Below are 25,725 nucleotides of genomic sequence, written 5' to 3' on the forward strand. Positions count from 1 at the left end.
AGGATTGAAATCGTGATAAAGTACCTATAAAATAACCCCCTCCTACTTCCATAAAAACTACGAGTTACCTATTATGTCATGTTCTCCAATTTAATTGCAAGTTCAGAATGTTCGTTACTGTCTGTTTTTAGAAGCATTCTCAGCTTTTTGGATACTTATGATTCTTGTTCTATTCGCTTGACTAATAATATTTCTTACTCTCTTTGGAATACGATATATAATGGAGCTGATGAGGGGTAAAGGTGTTTTGGGGCTTGAAGGCTCAATCTCTTCGTAACAGTTATAATTTGAACCATGAAGAACGGGAGGGAAAAGCATGTGGGGTATTTATTTCCGTTTTCCATCAGTAAAGAATACTTACATACTCGTATGGTGGACGGTTTCAAATTTTTAAAAATAATTTTACTAAATCTGGAAAAAAATTGTTGAAAAGTGACAGTGAACTCTTCAAGTCCAGTACTAAACCCTCCTTCCTCGTTCTTCAGCAAAAGTTCGAAGGTTTCGAGACTTTTTTAAATTTCTGAAAGAATCCAATTCGTTTTAAAATTTGATGTTATCTAAATGGATGTAATTTTGATTTTATTCCCTCGCCTAGAGATGTGCACTTTTCAGAAAAGTAATTTTGGTGAAATGAAAAGTGAAAAGTTCATTGAAAATGGGGGAAAAGTAAATCTTGAGTCTCATTTTAAAGCTCTCTGTAAGAGCTTCAAATTGATGTATTTTTTGATTATCTAAAACACCAAAAAAAAAAATCATTTTTTTTCACCTACTTAATCGAATAATGGTAGTTTTGAGCCTCTCTAGAGCCTCTAACATTTTTGGGTTTTTCAGTTTTGAAAAAAATGTTGTGAAAAATATCAAAAATGGGTGCTGAATTGCGAAGGTGGAGGAGTGGGGAGAGTGAAACTTGATATTTGACTTCATCAATGAGGTTAGTGATCTCTGATGAGTAAATTAATTGGTCACTCGTTTTTTTTTAAAGTGAAAACTGAAAAGTGAAATGAAAAGTAGCAACTTTTCTTTTTAACTTTTCACTTTTCACACTGCACATCTCTACTCTCACCATTCCATTTTTTTTTTTTTTTTTTTTTTTTTTTTTGAAAGAATACCTACATGAAAAAATTTTGATTTATTAAAGTGTTTTTTCGCACATTTTTCGCCGACTTCCCTCTGTCCCAAAAAATAAAAATGCGAAGTATAAATTAATGCATTTAGAAAAATTTTCTAGATAGAAAGATTAATACGCTTGAGCTTCTGTTTTTAAATGAGGGGCTTCATGAAAAAAGGGCCTTAGTCAATTTTTTTCCACTGATTTTTACAGGTTCGAATAGACATAGCATTTTTTTCTATAAGCAAACACTTTCCAATTCGTTTTTTTTTTTTCATGGAAGAACACTTCAATATCACTGAATATGATGGAATTAATAAATAGAATTGTAAAAATCAAAAAAAAAAAATTGACAAAGGCCCATTTTCCATGGAATCCCTCAAATATTACCCATTGAACAAAAAAAATAATTTTCGTGATGAAAATCTCAAATCATCTTTTTCACAAGAATAGAAACTCATGTGCTGTTGAATCAATTTTTTCCCAACTTTAGGAGATGTTGTGAAGTGGGGGAAGGGAAGTACATGAAAATCAACGAAGGATGCGAAGCTTGTATGGTCAACTCCGTGTAAATTATTTTGGGTCTGAACTAATGCTATTTGTAATTTGCATACTGAATCAGTTCGGTGTATGAACAAACAGGTACTATAGATACAGATAGGGATATTCATCAAGAACTGAAAACCCCGTTAATTTCTTCCAATTAAATTTCACAAAAGTTAATCATTTCGGCATTTCTATTGCTCAATAAGCAGCACTGTTATGAAAATTAGGTAGGTAGAGGTACTATAGGTGTGTTGGAAAGTCTCCCAATCCTTCCAAAGTCATCGAACTAACTAATTGAATATGGAAATAACCTCAGACCGAAAATGGCATGAACGATGTACCATACGCTTTTACTTACGAAGTTCGATTTATAGGGCGTAGATACATACTTACCTTAGCTATAGGTATTTTTTCTTTGAGTTACATGGTTGCGAATGGACGGAGGATGAATTTAATATTAAATTCAAAAATGACGATTCCTTACTTCAGGTTATCGATGTTGATCTTCAAAGAACTTTGTGCTATGTAATTTTCTTTTCTCGGTACAATTTCAATGTTCTTTTTGTAGAACTAATATTCTCGATGTATATACACTTGAAACTTCTTTCAAAATTGAGTCAGACTTCAAGGCCATCCAAAAAAACTGGATGCTTTTTGGATTTCATGTTGTATGATGATTGATGATGGAATTTTTGTTGTTAGTTGCACAGCAATTTAGTATCACCTATTGTTATTATTTCGCAATATGTAGTACTTTACCTAGTTAATATTGTGTAACTAGATTGCGTTTTCGAGTTTTTAGGCTAATTTAATTAAATGGGTTCCAACTTTCACGAAAATTTTCACCGTCGTTCTCATAAATTTAGTATAAAGTCAACTTGTATGCATTAGTTGATTACTTAGTTGGTTGATTTCCCTGAAGAGGAGAAAAATGAAAATCGTCATTTGTCTTTTTTTCAAAGTCGCTGATAATGTTTGAACTTCATTCCATCAGCTTTAAAAACTTTGAATTCGAATACTTTTTCCAAAGGAGAAGAAAGTATTTACCCTGAAAAAAAACTTTCAATCGATGCTCGTTGTTTTTTTGTCATTAGAAACATTTTCCATTTGAAATAATAGCCGTGACCTTTTTCAAACGAACTACAGAAACTTATACGATAAAATGGGTTTTTAACCATTTGAAAATGTTACAACGATGACGATGGTTTGAGTAGATTAGGGTACGTAAAAATTGCGTCGTATTTTTCCATAACATGTTTTAAAATTTGTTTTATTTCTAATTACCTTTATTATTTTAATTCAGTACGAGTACGACTAGTAAAATGATGGACTTGAAATTGATGTGAATTTTTGGAAACCTATATCTAAATTAACGTAGATAGTGAGATATTCAATTTTTTTAAATTTTCTTTGAAATTATTTGTCAAGGTGTTGAGACATTATTTGAAGTTGATCTTGCATGGATCTCCATTTTCTTATCATCCAAACGATATTGAGTTTTTGAAATGGACTTTTTTCAATTTACATATTTATATTGGGTTCCCAAAATTTAGAAAAAAAATAAAAAGTTCAGTATTGTTGATCTTTCCAATTGATAGGATTTTTTACTATTCGTATAAAACAAGGGACTTTTATTTTTTTCCATTTTTTTTTTTTAAGATAAGTAAATTAATCGGTAAAAAAAGAATCGACTTTTTTATCTAAAAAATATCGGTTTTTAGTGGAAAAAAACAAAACAAAACAGAAGTTCTGAGAAAGAAATGATAGGAAAAAACTGAAATTTTTCCGTCAGTACTCATGTATACGATAACGATACAGAGACTTCGCTTTCGGCTTTTGAGGTATTTTAGACTTACTAGTATCTAGCTGAATTTCACATCAGGGGTTGCGGTACACCTTGTGCGCTTTTCACCGTGCGATATGTATGCTATGTAATCAAAATTTCCACGAACCGGTACGTCATTTGGGGTTTGAAGAAAGTAGCGAAAAATTCAGTATTTCCTTTGAGCTTTGAAAATGATTAGAATGTCAAAATTGATATCAGAAAAATGAATGAATAGCTTTACGTACGTAGTAAATTTTTGAGGAACTCGACACGATGAGGAAATATTTGACATTGAAACGATGTATGTATACAGTATGTATACGAGTGTGACAGAAATGGAAAGTGGCGTAATTTATGCGACGATAATAAAACACACTAATTACCGTGGTTTTTCAATTTGATAAATTAATGAGATTACGAAAGAGGTTTTCGTTCATTTTTTTTTTCGATCTCGTAATTCGAGCCAATGTAAAAGACATTTATTATTCTTTAATGACGAACCATTGACAGTTGCTATGTCATCGAACGATATCGAACTATTTTCTCCTCTCTCTCTCTCCCTCTCTCTACGATCAATCAATACTCGTTACTTTTGCTGCAACGAAATAGACAAACTTTTTAAATTTCGTCGCCTCGTTTCCTGACCGCAAAATCTCGTACGATACATGGTAGCGCCAAAATCTCGTACGAATGATTGCCAATGGATTTTGGCTTTGGCGCGAAATATGGTTCAGTTGTTGCATTATTAGTGGGTGAAGGTTGTCCACTTGAACATGTCGTGTAGCTGTAGCCTATACACTCTATACAGTTTACCGGATTCTTGGTACCGTTTCTCACTATTAGCTTAGCTGAAGAAGAATCTGAGTTTGTTGGCATGTCAGCCGAACTTAATGATTTTGTTCACGTTGCTAAGTATATGTGAGATAGCAGCTTTTTGAAATGTCACTGAGAGTGAGTGAATACTTCTTTCTCAGGGTTAAATGTGCGTACCTATTCGAGCGTCGTCCTTTTCCTCCAATATTATAGTATCTCAACAATTTGTCATACTAATCGGTTTGCAGACGAAGGTTCGTTCATTCGTTTGATGAAAGAAAATTATCAATTTTATGTAACGTCACGCGAAATTAATTTTTCAAATGTTAATCATTTTTGTAACATCGACCCCTGAATATGCTCACTGATAGTTTTTTAACTGGTTTTGAAATAGATAACGTTTGTGGAAAATTTTCACCTAATTTGCCGTAGGTAACTTCACACGTCGATAATTTTCTCCATCTTCGTACACAGTACACACTTTAAAATTTTTTTCGGATTTGAGATTACGTATATTTGCCTAATTATTTGATAAAAATGTTTCGAGGTCGTGTTATGAAAATTTTATTGCCGTTGTTTTACGTATTATAACAACTCAGAGCGTATTACCTGTACCTTCGTTGAATTTTTTAAATTTGAGATTAAAATTCACACGCTGATAATTTTTTTTTTCAAATCTTCAAATTTTAATTTAGTTTGTTTTTCAAAAAAAAAATGATGTGACTACATTTTTTTCAAGCTGGTTGAATTTTTCTACATGTTCTGCTGTTGTTACAAGAACTTTATTGTTATTTTGTTCAACCTTGAGTGTTTGGTATTAATTCAATGGAAGTTTTAACGTCTATGTTCGTAGAAATTCTTCGAAAAAATACTCGGTTCATCTGAAATATCAAAAATACTCGTAATATGTCGTAACTCACGTATAGTAAAGTCACGTTTCAAATAAAAAGTATAAACTTTCTCGATTCCTTCTTTATTAAAAGAACGATGAGAAATATATCAAAATACGTGAAATAAAAGCCAATAACGTAGAAAAATTACAAGGTGTGGGTAGAAGGGGAAATTTCATCATCTGGATGAGCACGAAAATAATGAGTGTTCTTTTTTCGCTATACCATGGTATGGGATACCTAGCTGCAGCTAGTAGCTAGCTACGTATCATTTCAAAATTTGATTTGGCTGAATTTTCTTCACAGCTTCGGAGTAGGGCACATCTTATTATACGTTTCTCTTTATTCCACCTCAATAATTTCAGTTGTAGAGAAATTGAATTTTTAGCGGGTTAATAGTCCCCATTTCATGCGAGTACTCGTAGAATACTTGCGCAATATTTTTACTGCCATTATGTATGCAAAATTCATACATGTAATTTGAAAAGGATTTTAAATACTTAGTGTTTTGTAAGTGTACCTAGTAGGTAGGTAGGTAGTAGGTACATAAAAAATTAATGAGACTGCGCTTTAATCATGAGACATCCCAAACTACCCTGAGGTTTTGAGATAGAGGCGCCCTGAGGAGAATTTTAACGAAATGTGTTATTTTTTTATTCGAGTAATACCCGAATTAAGAATCTAAGAAATGTTATGATTTTTTGTTGTGGATATCCAATGATACCATTTCAAAGTTTTTTATATTTTAAGACTGATAATTTTTGGGCAATAGTGCAAAATGAGGTTTATAAGGTATCGTATGAGTGTAGGTGGAGGTACAGTGTGCTCAGAATTAAGCACCCCACACCGACAGCAAGTTTTTGTTCGAAGTGTAGGCTGGTAACATGAAATATTTTCAACACAAAAATTGTTGTGGGTGCTACCTTAACTTAATCATATGTATTTCTGAGCACATTGTACCATGGAAATTGAATTGAATAAGCGTGTAGGAATTTGGTGCAATAAATGCACTATAAATATTCTTGATTATACTAGGTAATCTACTTAATCTTTTTATTTAAAAGTTATCAAAAGAAAGAAATATTTTAAATTTTATCTGTTGTATTTTTTTTTTTTTTTTTTGAGTGCAACTTTTAATGGCATGATAAAAATTTTGCATTTCTATTTTGGTAAAAAAAAATTATATTTAACCAATGTTCAAAAATTTGTTCCAAAATGAATTTCTGTGATACAAGTAATCGTTTCAATTAACTTTGATTAAATTCATCATTCGGAGGAAGGATTCGTCGGTCGTCGTTGCGGTTTAATCTTAAATTGGCGATGTGGCGAAATTAATCCGCAACTAAAATTTTCCATTTTCGCACAACGCATCCGGTTGCGCGAATACTATTTATTTATAGGCTACAAAGATGTCTACCGAGTGAATACTAGAATACAGAATTTCGTTTCATTTCAACAGGGCTACGGCTATTAATGCGTTTTTGAGTTTTTCTTGCATCATGCGTAATTTTCGCAGACAACAAGTCAAGTACGCAGCAAAGAACTTGGTACTGTATTTGCTACGTATTACTACACCTAATAAGGTACCTCCTACGTGATTGTCTAAATACCTAGTAGTTGCTGTATTTTTTTCTCTATACCTATGTCATATTTTTTATGTGCATAGAATTAAATTAGATTTTTTTTTTTTTGAACGTAAAATGAACGTTTTTATGTATACACTGAAATATCCGAACCAGATACAATTACGAAGATGAAAATGTTCACCAAGCACAATGTTCGTGATACGAAATACATTATCGTACGATATTGTTCGTGAATCATGATTAATGTTGAATTGAATTTCAATTTGCGGAAATGTGACTTAACATGAGAAGAGGTTGATAATGTGTGTTCAGAAACGAAAGTGTTTTTTTTTTCAAACGTTGAATCACAGAGCCTACGTTACACTGGGGTACATTACTACATACATTACATACTTGTAAAACGATAGACCATAGGTCGAAGGTTGAAAAACTGACTTAATTATCACTAAGGAAGTTATCAAGGTGACGTGATGATGCCCAGTGTAATATGATTTTTTATACGTGTTATCGCGTCAACGGTGACGTAGAAGGTGAAAAAATTTGTGTATTACTCATCGTCTCCCGGAGTTGTTTTTGCGATACTTGAAATATTGTAGAAAGCTACAACTACCACGTATTCTACTCCCTACTGGTTACATTACAGTGAGAGCTGAGTTGAGAGGGCGATTGAATTTTTTTTTACCGAACTCGTATTTCATACCAGTTTATGATGGAATCAGAAGGATTGGTTTCAAATTGTAAGGGTGGTCGGGAGGGAATTTTACAAAAATTGACCATTGCTGATGAAAAATACGTATTCTATTTTTGATAGTGGTTGTGCAACAATTTAGCTGTATTGCGAATTTTGGATGATTTCTGTGAATTCAAATTTGACTCTCGTGAAAAAAGATAAATGAGTGAAATTTGATTTCAAGTCGTTTTGGAGCCTCCAGCGACCTTTTGAAAATGACTGGAGTCTCCACCAGATTTTTCAAACTTGAAATTCCACTACATTTTATCAAATGGAGTTAGCAAGCTGAAATTTACTTCGCAAACTAATTTCAATACGATATGAAGTCGACTGCATAGTGGTTTCAAATGGCTTTGAAGCTTCCAGCTACTCTTTGGAAATTTCAATTTTCCAAAAAAAACGCCATAAAACCTTTCAAAAAGTCGCTGGAGGCTCCAAAACCACCGGCAGTTGACTTCGTAGTGTATTAAAATTAGTCTGCAAAATGAATTTCGGCTTTTCAACTCCATTTGATGAAATTTTGTGGGAATTTCGAGTTTCAAAAATCTGCTGGAGGCTCCAGAACTGCTCAAAACGATTTGAAACAGTTTCCAATCGATTCGGCATGTCAAAAATAGGGTATATCCCAAATTTCAGCTTTCTTGGTCAATTTGGTAAAATTTAGATTTTCCCCCTCATTTTTGGCCTATAAATTTGATTTTCAAAAATTCACCAAAAATCGAAAAAAGCACTTCAGCACTTGAAATTTTGACAGGTGATAATTTTTGCCTGATCTTTCGATCTACCTTTGTACGGTTTAAAAAATTTCGTTCAAGTCCTACGTTGGAACTCAAAATCAGCGATTTCGGCTGACCTGTCCATCAAAATGACCGCCATTTTGTAAGTAGGGCCACTTTTTTTTGAGGACAAGGGCTAGAAATGTTCCTTAGGACTCCCCCTCTGAGAAAAAAGTTGTCCCAGAGGATCAACGGGGGGGGGGGGATGCAATAGATCCTTATGCGGGCTCCCCGACTGTATGAAGTTGAAGAAAATCCCACTTTTTTAGGGCTTCAAACTCACCTGTGTATCTAATCAATTTCAAAACTTAAGATTTTTAGAGAATAAAATTGAAAAAAAATTGTTGTATTGGGTAGGAAGAAAAAAAAGTCGGAGGATTTTGACCAAATTCGGTAAAGACCTTCATTTTGAGTTGAAAGTCACTCAAAAAAAAATTTAGCTCCGGAGGTGCCTCCCCCCCCCCGGGAGGAGATATGAATCCTCAAAAAGGGGGAATTTTTGAAAAATCTTAACCATCTTTCAAGATTTCCTGAGCGGTTAAAAATTCATAAGATTGCGTATTTTTGAGCAAATTCGTGTATTAAAAGTATTTTTTCCCTCGGTTATGGCGCCTAAATTTTGCTAAAACATCAAAAGATATCATTTTTGAAACCTTGGAAATATTTTGGACTAGTACATGTGGTGTCAATTTTTTGATCATTGTTGCCACTTTCGAAAAAAATCGGAAAAGAGTAAAAAACTTGTAAATTTTTTGAGTGTTTTTGTAATTGGCAATGATGACCAAAAAATTAGCAGCGCTGCAAACGTTCCAAAATATTTTCCCAATTTCATAAATGATGTATTATGTTTCGATGTTTTGATGTTATCAGTACGAAATATTTGGGAGAAAAATATTTTCAAAACTCAAATTTACCCTAAAATAAGCGATTTGCCATTTTTCAAACGCTCATTAGAACCCTGAAAGTGATCTTGGATTTTGATAACAGTCGTAGAATCTCAAATTGTATTTTTTTGGAACTGGGAAATTTTATGGAAAATACACTCTCTTTGAGTACGTGTACCTCCCCTCCACAGGCACCTCCGAAGCTATAAATTTTTCTGAGTGACTTTGAACTCATAATGAAGGTTTTTACTGATTTTGATCAAAGTCTTTCGGCATTTTACGTAATACATAAAATCGACAGATTTCCCTACGAAAATTTACCGATTACCAAAAAAAAAAAAAATTTGATCGAATCTCGTTTATTCGTGCCAAAGCTGATGTACCGTATGTGTAATAAACCATGATAGCTCGTGCAGCGAGGTTATGTCGAAAGATGAGTGAAAAAAAACATCGTAGAAAGAGTTATTGTTTGTCTTTGTAGCCTATTTGAATAATACGACGATATCCGACATGTATTCCAATTGTAGTTCGACGATCAACGTCCGTTTATGGTATGTAATATTGTCTTCTATGTACTTTACACCTTATGACGATACAAGTATAGTATACCTAGTATTCTGGCGAATTGGTATTTTATTTTGACATCGATGTATCATCTGCTGATGCGAAATATCGAAGAATTTCGTTATACGAGTATAACGTAATTTTGTTACGCAAATGCGTCTGTATGACGTTAATGGGTCGAATTTCGTTTCGAATTTAATTGGGAAAAATTATGTTTTTCATTACGAAATAAAAACGAATTTTTGACATTATTGAAAAATGTCAGACGGAGTAAACGTCAAGGTTCTCGGGGAAGTCTAGGTACAGGTACCTGTACGACTGTTGTGAGGTACGAGTCGAGTACTAAAAGACGTTTGATTTATTGGTATAGGTATATTTATCGCGAATCGTGGTACTTTCTCGAATCGGTGATCTGGTTTTGAGGTGTTTTGAAATTGTATGTACGATGCAAAACCTTTCTCTTTTTGTAGCAATTTATTGCCTTAGTTTACTGCGTCTTCTCTAAAATGTATCCTGCGAGTTATTTACAGAGGTACATTCGATTTGTGATTGGTCAAGATTATACTGAGTGGTTGTAGATTGACTGTGTTAGAGGTACATATGAAGGAAATATATACCTACACCCTTCCTTCCTATACATAGGTTATATACCTTTACATAGATCAGCGATTGAAAAAAAGAATGCATTAGAAATGCTAACAAAAAATGTATCCAGTTTCACACGAAATGTAATTTTATGCTCGCTTTTACCTCGCATCTTTCTGTTTTTATCAATGTGCTGTTTATCGTTGCGGTTTTTGAAATGCGCGTGTAAACGTAAAGTAAAGCTTCTCCTCGATCCTCACCACGAGGTTTGGTTTAACAAAATGATGGATTGGAAAAGAACCTTTTGATATATTAGTTTTTTTTATTAGGTACCTTATCTGGTATACATTCTAACATGGTGATTGACACGAGACGGTGACGCAATACTCATGTCATTGGAGTTTAGAATACGAATTTACGACGTGTCATCTTCGATGTTGTCATTTTATTTACTGTTCAGCGTTGCTAATTCATGTAACTGCTTAATCTAAGCAAAGCAATAGTGAAAAAATCCAAGATATGAGAGTTTCGTCAAAAAATCTTAATTAGAAGCGAAGTTTGAAGATTATAGTCGAATATTTGTGTAAAAATTATGGTATTCTAATGGTTATGGTTGAAATTTTTCCACTATTATCTCAGAAATTATTTTTACCACGTATCGTAAAACAGAAAATGATGCATGTACTGTAGATCGTTTGGAAAATATTGTTGAAACGCAGATGCTTTTTCTTCCAGTCAAGTTTGCCTCCAAATTGATAATTTTAGGGTTTCTGTGTGTTGAAAATTTTGAGAAGATTGGAAAAAGGACATAACAATTTGATGTTTGATTTTAGAAAATCGAGTCCTTATTGGTTGATAAAATCATCTGATATTGTTTAACCCTGTCTAAATTGTCAACAGTTTTTCTAATATGTGATCAAAATTCATCACACTCTCCAGACGGAAAATTTTCTGCGATACAATTTTGTTTGTTTCAATTTTTTTCAAGAAGCATTTAGTTTTAACCTAAAATCGATTTTTTTGTGATGGGAAATTCCAATTTTTCGCACAAACTATTATTTTATTGATTTTGCATAGTTGAACTTTGATTTTTACTCACGATATGGCGATATCTCAAAACGAAACTTACTAGTGAGAAAAATGAATCACACCTTGGCAGAGGGATAATTTTCTGCTTTATAATTTCATTTCTTTTCATTAGTTTCCCTCGAAACTCATTAATCATCTGAGGTCAAAAACTTCAAAATTTACCTCGAATATGAGCAGCAAAGTTCACGCATTCATCCTATTTGAAAAAAAATGAGTATTTTTCATTCATAAATATAGAAGAAATGAAACATGTATTTCTACACTGGTAATTTTTTCTGCTTTTTTAGTCAATTTTGACCAAAATTTTTTAGCGTCCTTACAATTACTTAGTACTTGGTGCAGTATTTCAATCGAACGAAATTTTTGATGGATCGAGTCCCCCATATTTCGACGTTAAAGTATGGAAAAATACATTAAAATTCAATGCTCACTTGCCAGAGAAATTTGCTCAATCGCGGAACATTATTTAGTACACGTGTTGAGTGTTGGTGTATCTATTGCAGCTTGACCGCCTGAGGATGGGATGAAGGAAAGGAAAGGAAAGGGAGTTATAATTGTTTATCGCGTCTGTAAATGCATGTTCCTATCATTGTAAATCGTAATTATTGAAACCTTCATTTATGAAATAACCTGTTCCTACTCGCGTTATTTTTAACGTAATCATTGAAAAAGCCGGCTATTTACCGTTTAAAATAAATGAAACGAGACCGGCTTATCAGATATTTGGAAACTGGTATGGTATGTATAATTGCGGCTGGTGCTGGTATTAATATTAAAATACAAAAAAATATTACCGAGTCGCGCGATTATTGTGCTCTGTTACCCGCATTGCGTTGTTATAATCAAGTCCGAAGATTTTTTTCTTCCACCTTGAATATTTCTAACGTAATCGGCGAATTGGTGATGAGTTCTTTTTTTTAATGAAAGTAAAGTGTTAGTATGTTCGAACGTGGGACGTGTGGGCTCACCGATTATTCGACTGGTTTGCGAATGATTACTCGTTCAGAGTACTATACCTGTGCTTGGTGAAAGTGCATACTTACAGCTTACAACTTGTGTACTGTGTCGAAAAATTCGTACTTATACTTACCGAAATTCTCAAAAGGTTTGTTTTCGTATAGTGTTTCGTTTAGAAATGAAAATTTTTTAGTGGAATGTGCGATGAAAATTCGTGTGTGATTGATTATGGAATATGGTCTAGTTTATGGAAATTTGAGTCATTTTTCATAACTGTAATTTTATTACTCGATCACTTGCGGTTGATATACTTCATAGGTTCGCAGAAAATCCTTGAATTATTTCCGTAGAATGTTTGGCTGGTATTGAAATTTCGCGGAAGTAATGTGAATTATCTTTTTTAGCGTTATCTTTATAAATAGTTATTGGTTGTGTGTTTACGTGTGTGGTTTTTATTTATCAGAGATGAAAGTGCGCATTCGTATGTGTTGTTTTTTGTTATACTAGAAAAATAGGTACTAGACAATAGACATGTGAGATGATAACTCCTGTAATGAGATAAAAATTGGGTTTCGGATGTCCGCTGTTTCTATTTTTCTCTCTCCATGCCCCCTCCCCCCACCAGAATCATGTTTCGAGTGTTCATCAGCGGTTATGAAGACACCTTGTTTGTTCTACTACTGCCAAAAGTGTTTGAATATTTTGGAAATTTTGTATTGCGAGTAGATCGCAAAAAAAAAAAATTTGGATGATGGTGATCAAATTCGGCACAGACCTTCATTTTGAGTTGAAAGTTGACGAGAATAAATTTTAGCTTTAGAGGTACCCATGAAGGGAAGATATGGGTCCTCAAAGAGGGTGCATTTCGGAAAAATAGAAATTTTTTCGCTCCAACTCTTTCTTACCCAGCCTGTTTTGCAAAAAAGGACCCAGTTCCAAAAAATAGTATTTGAGATTCTGTACAATCGAACTATGTACCTGATCCAATGTGTTCTGGCCTTGGGCATATTTGGAAAACAATTTTTTAATAAATTTTTCAACTTGTTCTCTAATAAGTGTTCATTTCTGTTTGGGCAAATTCCAATAAAAAAAAAATATTCACAAAATTCAAAAAGTTGTAATAAAACAAGAAAAAAACCAAAATGTATAACTTGAGTGAGAGAAAATAAAATTTTTTTGAATTTGAATTTCAAAAATCTGCGTTTTATTCGATTCTCAAAAATTTTAATTTCCTACTTTTTCCTTGAAAACTTGATAAAAAAAATTTTTTTTCGTCAATTTTTTGTATGAAGCTGAAAATTATAAGTTGGTGCTTGAAAAAAAAATGGTGAATGGAAAATATTAGAATGAAGAACTTTGTTAAATATTCAAAGCACATTGACTGGGAGAGAGGTTTTAAATAGGGAATTCCATTTTAGAATTGATTTTTTTAGGGAGGTAGAGGGTGGTAAATTCTGTAAGATATTGTGCCCAGAGTCTTACAAATTTTGAAAAGGTCTTCCTATAATGCTGTATTTCGTTTTGAATTTTTTTTTAAATCACCCTTGCATCGTTTCCAGAATACTTTTTGAGTCAAGTTTTTATTTGAAAATCCTAAATTTATTGTAGAATGTCCTGAACCAAATAGAATCTCTGAAATTGGAATCTGTGGAACTATTTTTTTTGTTTTAAGGAATGGTAGCTTGAGGTTTTTGATTTGAATGAACTTTGGGTAGGGAAAAAGATCTTGATGTGTAGTTGACTTCATGAAAAACTCCTTGTTTGAAATTTCTCTTCCACCTTCCCAATTTTTTCTCGAATAAGTATTAATGATTATGAGACAGCAATGTATCTTTTTTTCTCGACTTCTTACTGTATGTACTTTACTTTGTATATTCTGCGATGTATGGGTATTGGGTATATATTTCAAGACACACATGACTGAGTAACCGTTGGATTATGAAATTCGAAGTATATGTAACACAATATTCTTCGTGTATTGCGAACATTAAGCGAGTATATTCGCATGAAAAATACCTAATTCATCGATAAGACCATTATTGGTGCATGTTCGAGGGAAAATTGGCTCGTTGTTGAATTTTTTTTGTTGCGATCAGTGTGTAAGTGATGAACTGAAAAGTCGTTGACCCGTGTAATTTGTCGATTTTGATTCCACGATGAAATTTCTTGCTAACGGTGCATGCAACGTAACACGATTTGGAATTTTTTTTTTCGGTTATGAGAGTAGGGCGATTTGTAGGTAATAGATATGCATCGCGGACGCCTATACGTGCCCCTGACTGCGTTATTTAATGATTTTACTGTCGTGTATTATTGATACGTGGAAAAGACGAGTACATAACCTAATTTTTCAACGTCATCGTCGACTGCGACTTGTTGATTCTGATTCTGATTTATTAATAAAAGATTATCCAATCGAGAGAGGTCGTACTTATATGCGCGCGTCTCGACCAGAAATAGCGACGCGTCGGTTTTCAGATATCCTCGTAAAATGGCGTAGGTCTGGGTAATTCGAATTGGCGAAAAATTATTTGCAAATAATCCGCTCGTCGATGATTCTTGGAAAATGATATATCTCGTAGCTGATCGATTGATCAGCGCGGAGGTTGTAATCGATGTGAAGAGAGAAGAGCTTTTTAGAAATCTTATTTTAGAATTCACACCAGTTGTACCTCTACCTACCTATGGTGTGAGATGTTGCAACTGCACCAAAGTAAAGATGTACATGCATACAACAGCAGCAGTCCGAGTTCATACACCCTTTGATCTAAATCTAAAAATATTTCTAAACTCGTTGATTACCGTAACATGTTTACAACGATTTACAATTCTTTCCAAGAGATCTTACGGAAAGAGTAGTCTAGCCGGTAGTTTGTGTAGTCATAGGTATGCTTCGCCATTACTACCCTAGAGCTGATATTAAACTTGTAATTTATCTTTAAACCTATTGAAATAGGCATGTATTAGGTATAGGTACGTCTACTTATAATTGACGCGATGCGACGAATTCAGCTGTTATGTAGTTACTTAGTTCAGTTTCTTTAAAAATCATAGAAAATTCAATGTTCCATTTCCCAGCCCTAGTCATCGTCGTCGACGGTGTTGATTTTGTACTAATGAATTAATGATGTGTGTTTTGAAATCGGCGAGATGTGTGAGGATGGTAAGCGATCGTGACTTGAAGTCGTTTGGTTTGAAGCACATTTTCAATTTTCAATTTCGTCGTTGAACGTGTCGAAAGCAAACTATGCAAACGAGGAACTGAAAATTATCAATAATTCAGTTCCCTTAGGAGTTGATTTTGAAATCGATTGTTTAAATAGGCATTTTTATATTTGAGAATAATTATTTGATCTTATATTATCATTCAATTTATTAAACCGAGCTTGATTGTTACCAATGACACATCTTTTTCTTCGCAAAAATTGTAGAATTTTCCTCTTATTTGATGGTATTTTTCGAGATTTGTTCCGGATTTATTTCTCCTGCGATTTTCACTATGGAGAGTAACTTTTCCCTCGAGTCAAGGTGACACGAAATTTGAAACATGGGTTGAATCGACTATAAAATATTTATTAATGGATGTGAAAAAATTTCATGACAAAGCTCGCATTTACCTTGAAATTATTTATTTATTTGTATTTTTGTCAGCACGTTCTACCTAGTACATTACATAGAGGTACAGGTACTACATATCCATGCTACCGCGGCAGAATTGAGGTTTTCAAGGAGACCAATGCTGAGTGGATTCAATGGTATACCTACCTGTGAACTCTCAGACACACGTATGATTGTTTGATAAGGTTGAAAAACCACAAACTGAAAATAAAAAAAATTGTGTAATAAAGTCGAGCTGAACTTTTAGTGCTTCGATAAGTTACATTACATACCCTTGTACTTACTTCTTTTCTTTGAATAGAATGTTGGTATTTGTTCCAAAACATAAAAATAGGCATAATGAAAAAAATGAAAATTCAATTTTAAATTGGCTTCCGAATATTTATTAATCATACGTGTGACTTTTGACTCATTAGCTCGTCAAATCATAGGTTTTTAGGGTATTTGTAACACAAATACGTGACAAAATAGGTGCATTTACATTTTGTATGATTATTCAACGAGAACTGTCCGATAAACAAGAATGAGTCATGATAATGGTCATGATAGTGATGCAAGAGAGTTGACAGTTTAACAAATATTTCACAAATTCTCGATGATTTAGGATAAATAGATCAGTGCCGGTTTTAAGGAGGGGGATTGGTGTGAGAATCCCTCCCTCCGCCCAAGGAATCCAGTTTTTTTTTTTGAAAAATCTTTGATTGTTATAAAATTGTACTTTTCCAAGAATTTTTGCGCTTTTGTTTCATTAGGATAAATTTTTCAAAATTTTGCGTCCTTCCACTTGAGCATAATTATAAGTATTACTTCATTTTTTCATATTTTTTGAGAGGAAAAGGCGTTTTTCTTCTTCTCAAGTCTACATTATGGGTGCGTAGTATATTCGTAAACTATTTACTCGAAATTATACCTTCCACGCTAATTTCAGTCGCTGAAGTCCTTCCTTTAAATAAATAAATAAATAAATAAATAAATGACATTGTTATTAGGTTTCTGCCCCCTCCGAAAATTTGATTTTCCCGCCTTTCTCGCCCAAAAAAATGAGATCACAAAATCGCTTGGTTTGGACTCAATTTTTGCCTTCCAAGAAAAATCCTGGCACTGATATGGATATTATGAAGAATGATTACTGGAACACATTATTCTGCTGCCTTCGTCTCATATTCAACTTGTGTAGTGTAGTCTCCCAATGAATACTCACGCATCGAAAATTTTCATTTCGGTGTTCTAATCGCGAGTCTGTGAAAAATCGATCTTGTTTTTTGTTTATCATCTTGTAATCAAATCAGACGTCACTTGTTATGTAAATTCGTACGTTTTTCGGATCATAAAATTTCATTAACCAATTTAAATTTTCAATTTGGATGATCAGTTAATACCTAAATATTAATATGTTTATTGTCACAGTTGAAATTTCTACTGAAGAAATAAAATCCGAGGTGCTTTTGAGTCTAAGACTGTCGCTGAAACATGACGATTGTCTATAAAATTTAGAAGGTATCGTAAATGATCATTAATATGATTATTCACTTTGACAGTGGATTTTATAGTACCTCTACCTACCTACTACGAAAACTGGCTACATTTTGATTTTGAAAATTCTCTTGAATTTGCAGTATTCTGCTGTTACGCATTTTCTATGTATTCTTATTTCTTTTCCTTCCTTATTATTCCTATCCTAATCAACTGGCAACTGCGTGAACTGCGACTTGATCACACAGTACCGAAAGATAGTGGTTTTACAATATTTCCTTATTTCAATTTGGAAAAAAATCATCATTACCTATTTCATTTCAAAATCCTAAATTGAAAGGAGATGAAAAGAAAAAATTGTAAAAGTTTAATTGAGGAGCTTGGTGACAAAGTTAGACAAACGCCACGGAGGGCGCATACGGAAAGGGACCTAACGACCAAAAAAAAAAAAAAAAAAAAGTTCTCCGAAATTGTTGTAGGAACTCTGTAAAGGTTCCTACAACAATTTCGGAGAACTTTTGTTTTTTTGGTCGTTAGGTCCCTTTCCGTATGCGCCCTCCGTGGCGTTTGTCTAACTTTGTCACCAAGCTCCTCAATTGCTTTAATTTTTCTCGATTTTCCACAAAAAATATGAAAAATGAAAATTATATAGCTATAGCTGACTAAGCTGACGCTGACCAGGGATGCGGAGCGGAACTGAACCGGAACGAACCGGAACGCTAAACCCCTAACTTTTGGGAGAATTTTGGCGGAGCGGAACGGAACCTGGAGCAACTTTTAAAAAATATGCAGGAGCGAAACCGGAACCGAACCGGAATAAAAATTTGGGTTTTTAAAGCTCCGACCTAACAAAATTTTTTGACCTTTAATGAACGATTTTCAAGATTATAGTGTGAACAAAAGGTGTTTTTGCTGAAATTTTACCTCAATAAACTAGAAAATTGTAAAAAGACATGGTAAATGACATGAAAAAGACCATTTATACAATGTACTTTTGGAACAAAGCTGCAATTTTCAGCGATCAAAATTCAAATTTCTCATGTGTGCAGTGAGGTGGACTTTAAATTTCATTAAAACGCGCCTAATTCAACCATTTTTTTAAAATTTCGGGTATTTCAACATTTTCAACTTCAATTTTTGCTCAGAACATGAAAATTCTGATGTACTTTGAATGCAACCTTCTCTAAAACAAAAAAGAAAAATCGGAGCGGAACGGAACGCTAAACCGGAACGGAACGATATTTTTAATCGGAGCGGAACGATACAGGAAACCGGAACAGAATTATTTTTTATGTCGGAGCTGAACCCTGAACCCGGAACGAAATTCATTCCGCTCCGCATCCCTGACGCTGACTCGTTTTTTTTATCCCAAGCCCTTCATTCAATTAACAAAGTGATGAAATTCATAAAATAGTGTTCAATTAGGTCATTAATTTGTCATCTCAAAATTCTCGGTTCGCACATTTTCAACTTCGCGTTTTAAAATTTTTTTAAAACAATCGTTTGAAAAAAAGAAGAAAATAATTTATGAGAACGATGAGTAGGTAAACGAGTAGGTTTGATAATGAAGCTTCAGCGTGTTTCGAATGTTTCCTCGACGTCAGTTGGTAACACTGTTACAAAAACGTATGAGTTGTACTTTGCTTGGCGAAAAAAATTTATACCGCGCCGCCGACGTTCCGAGTTTCTCGATTCTCGTACTCGTAAAATTTCAAGTTTAATTTTCGATTACACTCTTTAAATTTGTGAAAATTTGCAGCTTCAATTTTGTACTTTCGTGTTAAACGTGTTTGTGAAAATGTGTAAAATGTGCAATAGTTATTAATTCCTTCGGTTATTGGATATGTGTTGGAGAAGGTTTCCCTGATTTCCGATATACTCACCTTAAAATACTGTATTATCGCATCTAATAGTATTGGTAATATAACCCGATAATTTAATCAATTGCCTTATTCGTCGAACGAATATTTTATCCTTATTGTGAATTACAATGAACTTGCAATATCAAAAGTGTTGCATGTGTGACAGTGACACGGTTGACGTAGAAAATATTTAAAATTAACGAAATTGATAATGCTAAGGTGACGGAGATGTGCGGTAACGTGGTTGTATAATTTGATAGCTTAGAACTGTCATTAGCGAATCATTAATCCGATATTAATCTTGGTGTTACTGTCAAACTAAATCGTTTCTTCAAAAAAAAAAACCATAATACGCAAGTACGAGTAACTTGACACGACGTTGATAATGTTAACACGAAATTTCATAAATTAGGTTAATTAGTTGATAAAAGACTCGTACGTGTATCTTATCAAAAAATTTAAGAATGAAACTGGTTCGGAAGGAAACGTGCGTAGTCTCCTGACCCAATCCTATCCTATGTAAATTTAAATGTACCATGTATTCGTTGTATTGTATAAAGTGATTTAATTTCATCGATTCGTTTGTTACAGATAGAAAGAAATGGCACCCAGTACGGCGAGTACTCCTACCGGAGTATTATTCGAAGACGACCCAGTCGAACAGTTAGAAGCCAGTTTACACAACGATCATGAGCAAATTACACCACCTAAGCCAACTAGAGAATATAAGAGAAAATTAGTCTGGAGAAATATTATCTTATTTGTGTATTTACATTTAGCTGCACTATACGGTGCATATTTAGCATTAACGTCCGCCAAATTATTAACTGATATTTGGGGTTAGTATTGAACTATTTCTCACCTATCGTTAGATGATCATCGCGACGTTTTGAGATCTAATGTGTTACGATTTTTGTGCAGCTTTCCTATTATACCAAGCCACCGGATTAGGAATTACCGCCGGTGCTCATAGACTATGGGCACATAGAGCTTATAAAGCCAAATGGCCATTAAAAGTGATATTAATTATATTCAACACGATCGCATTCCAGGTACGTGCGGATTACGCGTATTAAATACGGAATTTACGTATTTTCATGTATAATACTATTAGATTACTTTTATGTACTTGTAGTTATCATCGTTACTGGGTTAACTTTTGCGGGGTGATAATTATTATTAAGTTAATAACGAATTAATTATAGCTATTTTTATACTCGGGAATATTAAACCCGATTCGAGGTAATTAAATCAAATGTACGAGTACATACGTGGTCGGTTCAGTGTCGAGGTGAGCTTTCATATCATATTGTCGAAGACTTGACGATGACGTTCGTATTGTAGGTTTGAGTGAAATTAACTCGCGAGTTGATTTTTTTTCAGCCATAATGAACGTGGGTGCTATTGCCTTGAATATACATATTTATTCGTCGAAATCGTATTTGTCTTCGAGAAAAGATCGCTGATATTTCAAATCTTGTTTTGAATACAGCTTTCTTGTATTAATCACATTAAAATTTTACGACCGGTGATTTATTCGTAGCTTTCGAGCGAATTGTTGAGAAATGTCGCTAAGTATAGAATAATTGATCCATTTAGAGAATTACTCGGCCCGGTCCCGGTCGGCGTATAAGTTGTTAAAATTCGTTCAAGATAGTTGATGTACTTGAAGGTGGTTAGAAATGGATAATCCTGCTGTATTTCTCGACTTTTTTTCCGCATCATCTAGTACGTAATTTAATCGGTGTTAACGCGTGCCTTTCATTCGTGATTTTTCTTCTTCCGTTAGAGCAAGTGTTGAACGTGAATGAGCGCACGTGAAATTTGCTTTGGCTTATCATGATTCGAAGTAATGGCGATAAGGAAATCAAAATTCACTTTTGCACTCGGTAATCTTGGGCGAGAAACCAAATCTCAACTTGAGCGTTCAATGATAACGAATTTTACGTTTGAAAAATTAAGTACAGTTTCTAACGATGACCTTCAAGTTGTACTCTTTTTTTTTTTTACTTGATCGAGATATTTCTATGCCCTTTGTTCAACTATTGAGTATCTTTCGTTGCAACCCTTTTCTTTGTGAAATATCATAAGAAGAGTCCCAATAGTTTTTTCTTTATTACATAGGTACTTTTTTTATGGTGGGAGGAAGAGAGGGCGACATCAGTAAAACATTTTTTAAATGCTATGTAATATTAAAAAAAAATTGAAGTGAGAATGGCCTTCGATTAGAACCAGAGTTGGCCGGTTTTGTCCATATTGGCTATTTTGAAAAATGAAATTTCTGTAGAAAATGATCAGATTTGCATTATTTCCGGATGTAGAAAAGCAATTTCAGCTGACGGAATCCAGTTAGAATTTTTTTAAAATTTTGATGATCATGTTTTCTCCAACGTTTTGTAGGAATGTGTGTACTAAAGAAACTAAAAACTTATTGATTTACCATGTCTGTTCATTCATAGCAATGTTCAATCCTCTGCCCTCCTTCACGGCTCAAAGTTTCAAGTTTTCAATTTTCCCCTGATTTTTGCAAAATATCTGCTGTGTAAAAACAACCGTGGAATTGAAATTTATAAGTTTTTGAAGTGTTTTTGAAAAAATTTTGATATTATGTCGGCGTGTTTTGTTTCTCACCCAGAGATCATTTTTTCTGTCAGTTTCTTTCCTTTCCCTTCGCTCCTCGTATTTTTTTCGAATGCATAAACATGAAAAAAAAACTGAATTTCTCATTCATTCTCCTTAAGGCATATGCGGGGGAGGGAGAGCAGTTAATGAATCATCAAAAATGATCGTGAGTCTTGGTATAGGAAAAAAAATTTTAAATGAAATTTTTTTAAAGATATTTTTTTGTTGAAATTTGAAAAGCACTGATCAATAACAGCTTTTTCGTACATCCTTCTAAAATGGCCTAAAAAAATGCATGCATTCCTTCGAGAAAATTTTTGGGTGAAAAATTGCATTCAAGGTTCATTTTCATGAAAATTTCAGTGTACAGCTACAGATGAAATTAGTAAAATTAATGTTACGTCGCCAGGGTGTCTACCAAGTAGTGAAAGTAGTGATTTTTAGCAATTTTGCTTGAAAAGTAGTGAAAAATGAAAAAAAAGCGAAAAATCCAATTTTACACACGGGAAAAATTTTGTAGAAAATCGCTTATTTGTTGACTTTTTTAGAACTTGAATTACATTTTTTTGAAAGCTTTTGCCCTCGCTTCGCTCGGACTATTTGCTCTTACTTTTCAATATAAAACATTTATTGTTCAAATTCAAGAAATCTTCGAAGTTTCAATCAGAAAAATACTCCCTTACCTCCATAAAAAAAAACTTTTTGTACTTCTTGAAACATGAATTTTACCGGCTTTTCGAAGAAAAGTCATTTTAAAGCTTTCTTGGCCTCGCTTCACTCGGGCTTGTTTGCTTTTTTTTCAAGTTTGAATTTAAAAAAAAAATAATCATTCAAGTTTTAAAATTTTGAAGCAAAAATAATAAACTTCTTCATTCATCACCCAAGAAAACAACGTTTTTAAACCCCTCAAAATACTAATTTTCAATAAATTTTTCAAAAAATTTGTATATTTTTTTCCAAATGTTATTCAAATTTTCCATTATTAATTTTTTTTCAATTTTTTATTTTGAAAAAAAAGTTTTTAATTCGCCCGATTTTATTACAGTAACAGGAACCTTAAAGGTGAAAATAAAATCAAAAATTGAAATGACAAAATTATATTCTCGACATCCGCTTGCTTGAAAAAAAATCTTGGGATGTTTGAAGACATTGAAAAAGTGAAAAATTTTAATGTAAAATTTTGCCTCGTCCACCCCCTCTCCATCTTGAAAAATCCCAAGTGCTTGAAAAATGTCCTGTGAAAGTTTTGCTTTCTTATTTTGAAATTTTGTTGGACCAGACACCCTGAAAAATCACTTCCAAAAATTAAAAATAAATCCTTCCATCTTTCATATTTGAGCGAATTTTATTCTCGAAATAGTCGATTTGTTAATTTTTCGAGTTCGCTCATTTTGAATTTGTAACATGTACTTACATATGAGAAATTGTTACAACTTGAATAAATGTAGCAAGTATTATAAAATCATTGAATTGATTTCAAATTAATGAAAACGTGTACTTACTCCAATGTAAAAAATTACAAAGTTCAAACCAAAAAAATGAAAAATCGTTCTTGTGGGAGGGGGGGGGGTAAAAATATTTTGGAAGGCAGTGATTTTTTTTTGAAAGGTAGTGATTTTCGGCTAAAAAATTCCGGTAGACACCCTGGTCACTGAGAAAATAGACCACCCTTTTCAGCACATGAAAGTTTATTTTCAAAGACTCAAAAAAAACTATCAGCCCTACAACCAATTGAAATTCTTATTGGTTTACTAGGTTCTAAATATCTGTGTTTTCAACTAGAGGAGACTTTTTGACTCAATCTGTTTCTTTCGAGTATTTTTAAAATCGAATTTTCAGAAATTCCATTGAAACGTTTTTTCCCTATTTTATGTGGACTTGAAGAGCAGAACTTCCGATATGAAAATAATTGTATTCTCGAATCTTTTTTTTTTTTTGCTTCAATTTTTCGTGGAATGAGTGCATCTATTTTGTCGAATTTACAATTTACCTATCGCGTGTTGATCTGAAATCAATATAAAATCATTGAAGTTGAACCGAATCGTTCTTCGGTTTAATGATGGAAAATTTTCCATCGTGATAGCGATGCTAATTGGTTCTGTTTGCAAGGCGTGTGTTTCAAGCTTGGAAAAAAAATCTTTCAGAAAAAAAAATTATGTACTGCAGAAACGAACTAAATCGATGGAAAATTCCATCGTGATAGCGACGCGAATCTGTTTCGCCCACGAAACTAATTTTTTCATCGATGAATATTTTATGGCATCGAGAGTTATTTGAAAATTCAAAGGAGGAAATAGTTTTTGACAATACTTCAATTTTTTGTTTTTGTTTCAAGAGGTGTAAAGAGTCGTAAACTTATTATTTTTGTAGTGTTCCTATCACGAGTGCAGTATTTTGAGGTACCTTTCATTTTCGTTCGTTATCATCGGCGATAAAAAAGTTGTCGTTTTTATTTTTTTGATACGTTCAAGAATGACGTCGAAGTGTGGCGTGATTTGTTGGAAAATTTCGAAACGGAAGCTCGCGTTTATCGTTTTGAATAATATATGTTATATGTACGAGTGATCGAACACGAATGAAAAATTGAAATACAATTTCATATCCTTATTTGTTTACGAAATTTTCAAACTAGCCTTTTTTTTAACAACTTGCGATTTTTTTCAGTTCTATCCAATATGTTTTTGCGATGATGAAAATAAGTGGTTTAAATTGATAAAAATTTAATAAGTAGGTGCTCGTTAATGGGTTCGAGTAGACTGAAATTTCAAGTATGCCGTTGCACGAGTTTATAAAAAAAGATTTTTCTCTTTTGGCTGCATCGATGTTGAAATAAAATGGCAAAGGGTAGGGTGCAGTCTAAAAATACTTCATACTAGTTGTGTAAATCGAGTGTACGTTATGTGTAGTGTTGGTACTACTATGTAGTGAAGTATTCTAATACGAAAATCTGAATGTGTGACACTTAGTCGAAAAAGAGAAATGGATAGATGAAGGAGAGTAGAGAGAGAAGGCTGGACCCTGGATCATATCATAAATGTACATTCTACATAATGTAAATTCGCTATCGTACAGCAAGCTATACAACACTATACAGTGCAGCGATAAATGTAATGTTCAGAGACAGACCTAGCTTAGGACACTGACGGATGTGCGGAATTCCTCCGTTATAAATCGAGAGATAATTTATCATGTAAGCAGCAGAGGAAGTTGAATTTATCGCTACGTAATACTGGGATGACACTTTGCAATGGCGAAAAAAAAAAGTCGAAACGGAAATCTCTTAATTTTTTCGTTTGTAATTTCAATTTCATTTACGCGTATTCATCTCAACGAGATGTTTTTTCACTCTGCTGCCAGTCGATACCTCCAAAATTAATTATTTTCTCGTACTGAAAAAAAAAAACGGTTGCTTGAAGGTTTCTTGGTTGCTTACGACGATTAGGTTTACGTAGTCGTAGTCGTCGTCGTAACGAATTGAAACGTCATTACGAAGGTTATACGATTTTAAAATCGTGTCGATAATTTTCTTCATCGCATTAATTCGTCAAATACTCGAAAATTTCGTCGAAAAATAAGTATCAAGTAGCGTTGTTTTGTTGTTTGTTACTGTAGTACTTTTCAGTAGGTATTTTTTTTTTTTTTTTTTTTTTTCACTCATCTTCGTACCTACTCGAAATTATAATATCGATTTTCGTGACTGGCGAAAATTTTCGAGAGCATAATCGCGACGATTACGTCACCTGTAGGTAAATTATGTTGCATTTTTTTAAAAATCACGAATCGATTGCGAGTGAAAA

At 33.4% G+C, this 25,725-nt stretch overlaps 1 protein-coding gene and 1 long non-coding RNA gene across 6 annotated transcripts in view; one reads left to right on the plus strand and one right to left on the minus strand.

Moving 5' to 3' along the window:
- LOC135840138 (acyl-CoA Delta-9 desaturase-like) overlaps nt 1–25,725 on the plus strand; it is a 66,906-nt gene that overhangs the window by 35,721 nt on the left and 5,460 nt on the right. For 3 of the 5 annotated variants that reach the window (XM_065356501.1, XM_065356503.1, XM_065356504.1), the window contains exons 2-3: nt 19,898–20,145; nt 20,228–20,358. In XM_065356501.1, coding sequence (XP_065212573.1) covers nt 19,908–20,145; nt 20,228–20,358 — 369 coding nt within the window. In that variant the 5' untranslated portion in view covers nt 19,898–19,907. Of the gene's footprint in view, nt 1–12,478; nt 12,502–19,090; nt 19,363–19,897; nt 20,146–20,227; nt 20,359–25,725 lie in introns of those variants that run through there. The other 2 variants (XM_065356505.1, XM_065356502.1) reach the window with 2 other exon arrangements.
- On the minus strand, nt 15,966–20,720 carry LOC135840142 (uncharacterized). The gene is made up of 2 exons (XR_010557704.1): nt 20,578–20,720; nt 15,966–16,172 (listed from the first exon to the last, which is right to left on the minus strand). It is a non-coding gene; the product is annotated as an uncharacterized LOC135840142 (long non-coding RNA).

This window comes from Planococcus citri, chromosome 3 (assembly GCF_950023065.1).
Source record: "Planococcus citri chromosome 3, ihPlaCitr1.1, whole genome shotgun sequence".
Lineage (NCBI taxonomy): Eukaryota > Metazoa > Arthropoda > Insecta > Hemiptera > Pseudococcidae > Planococcus > Planococcus citri.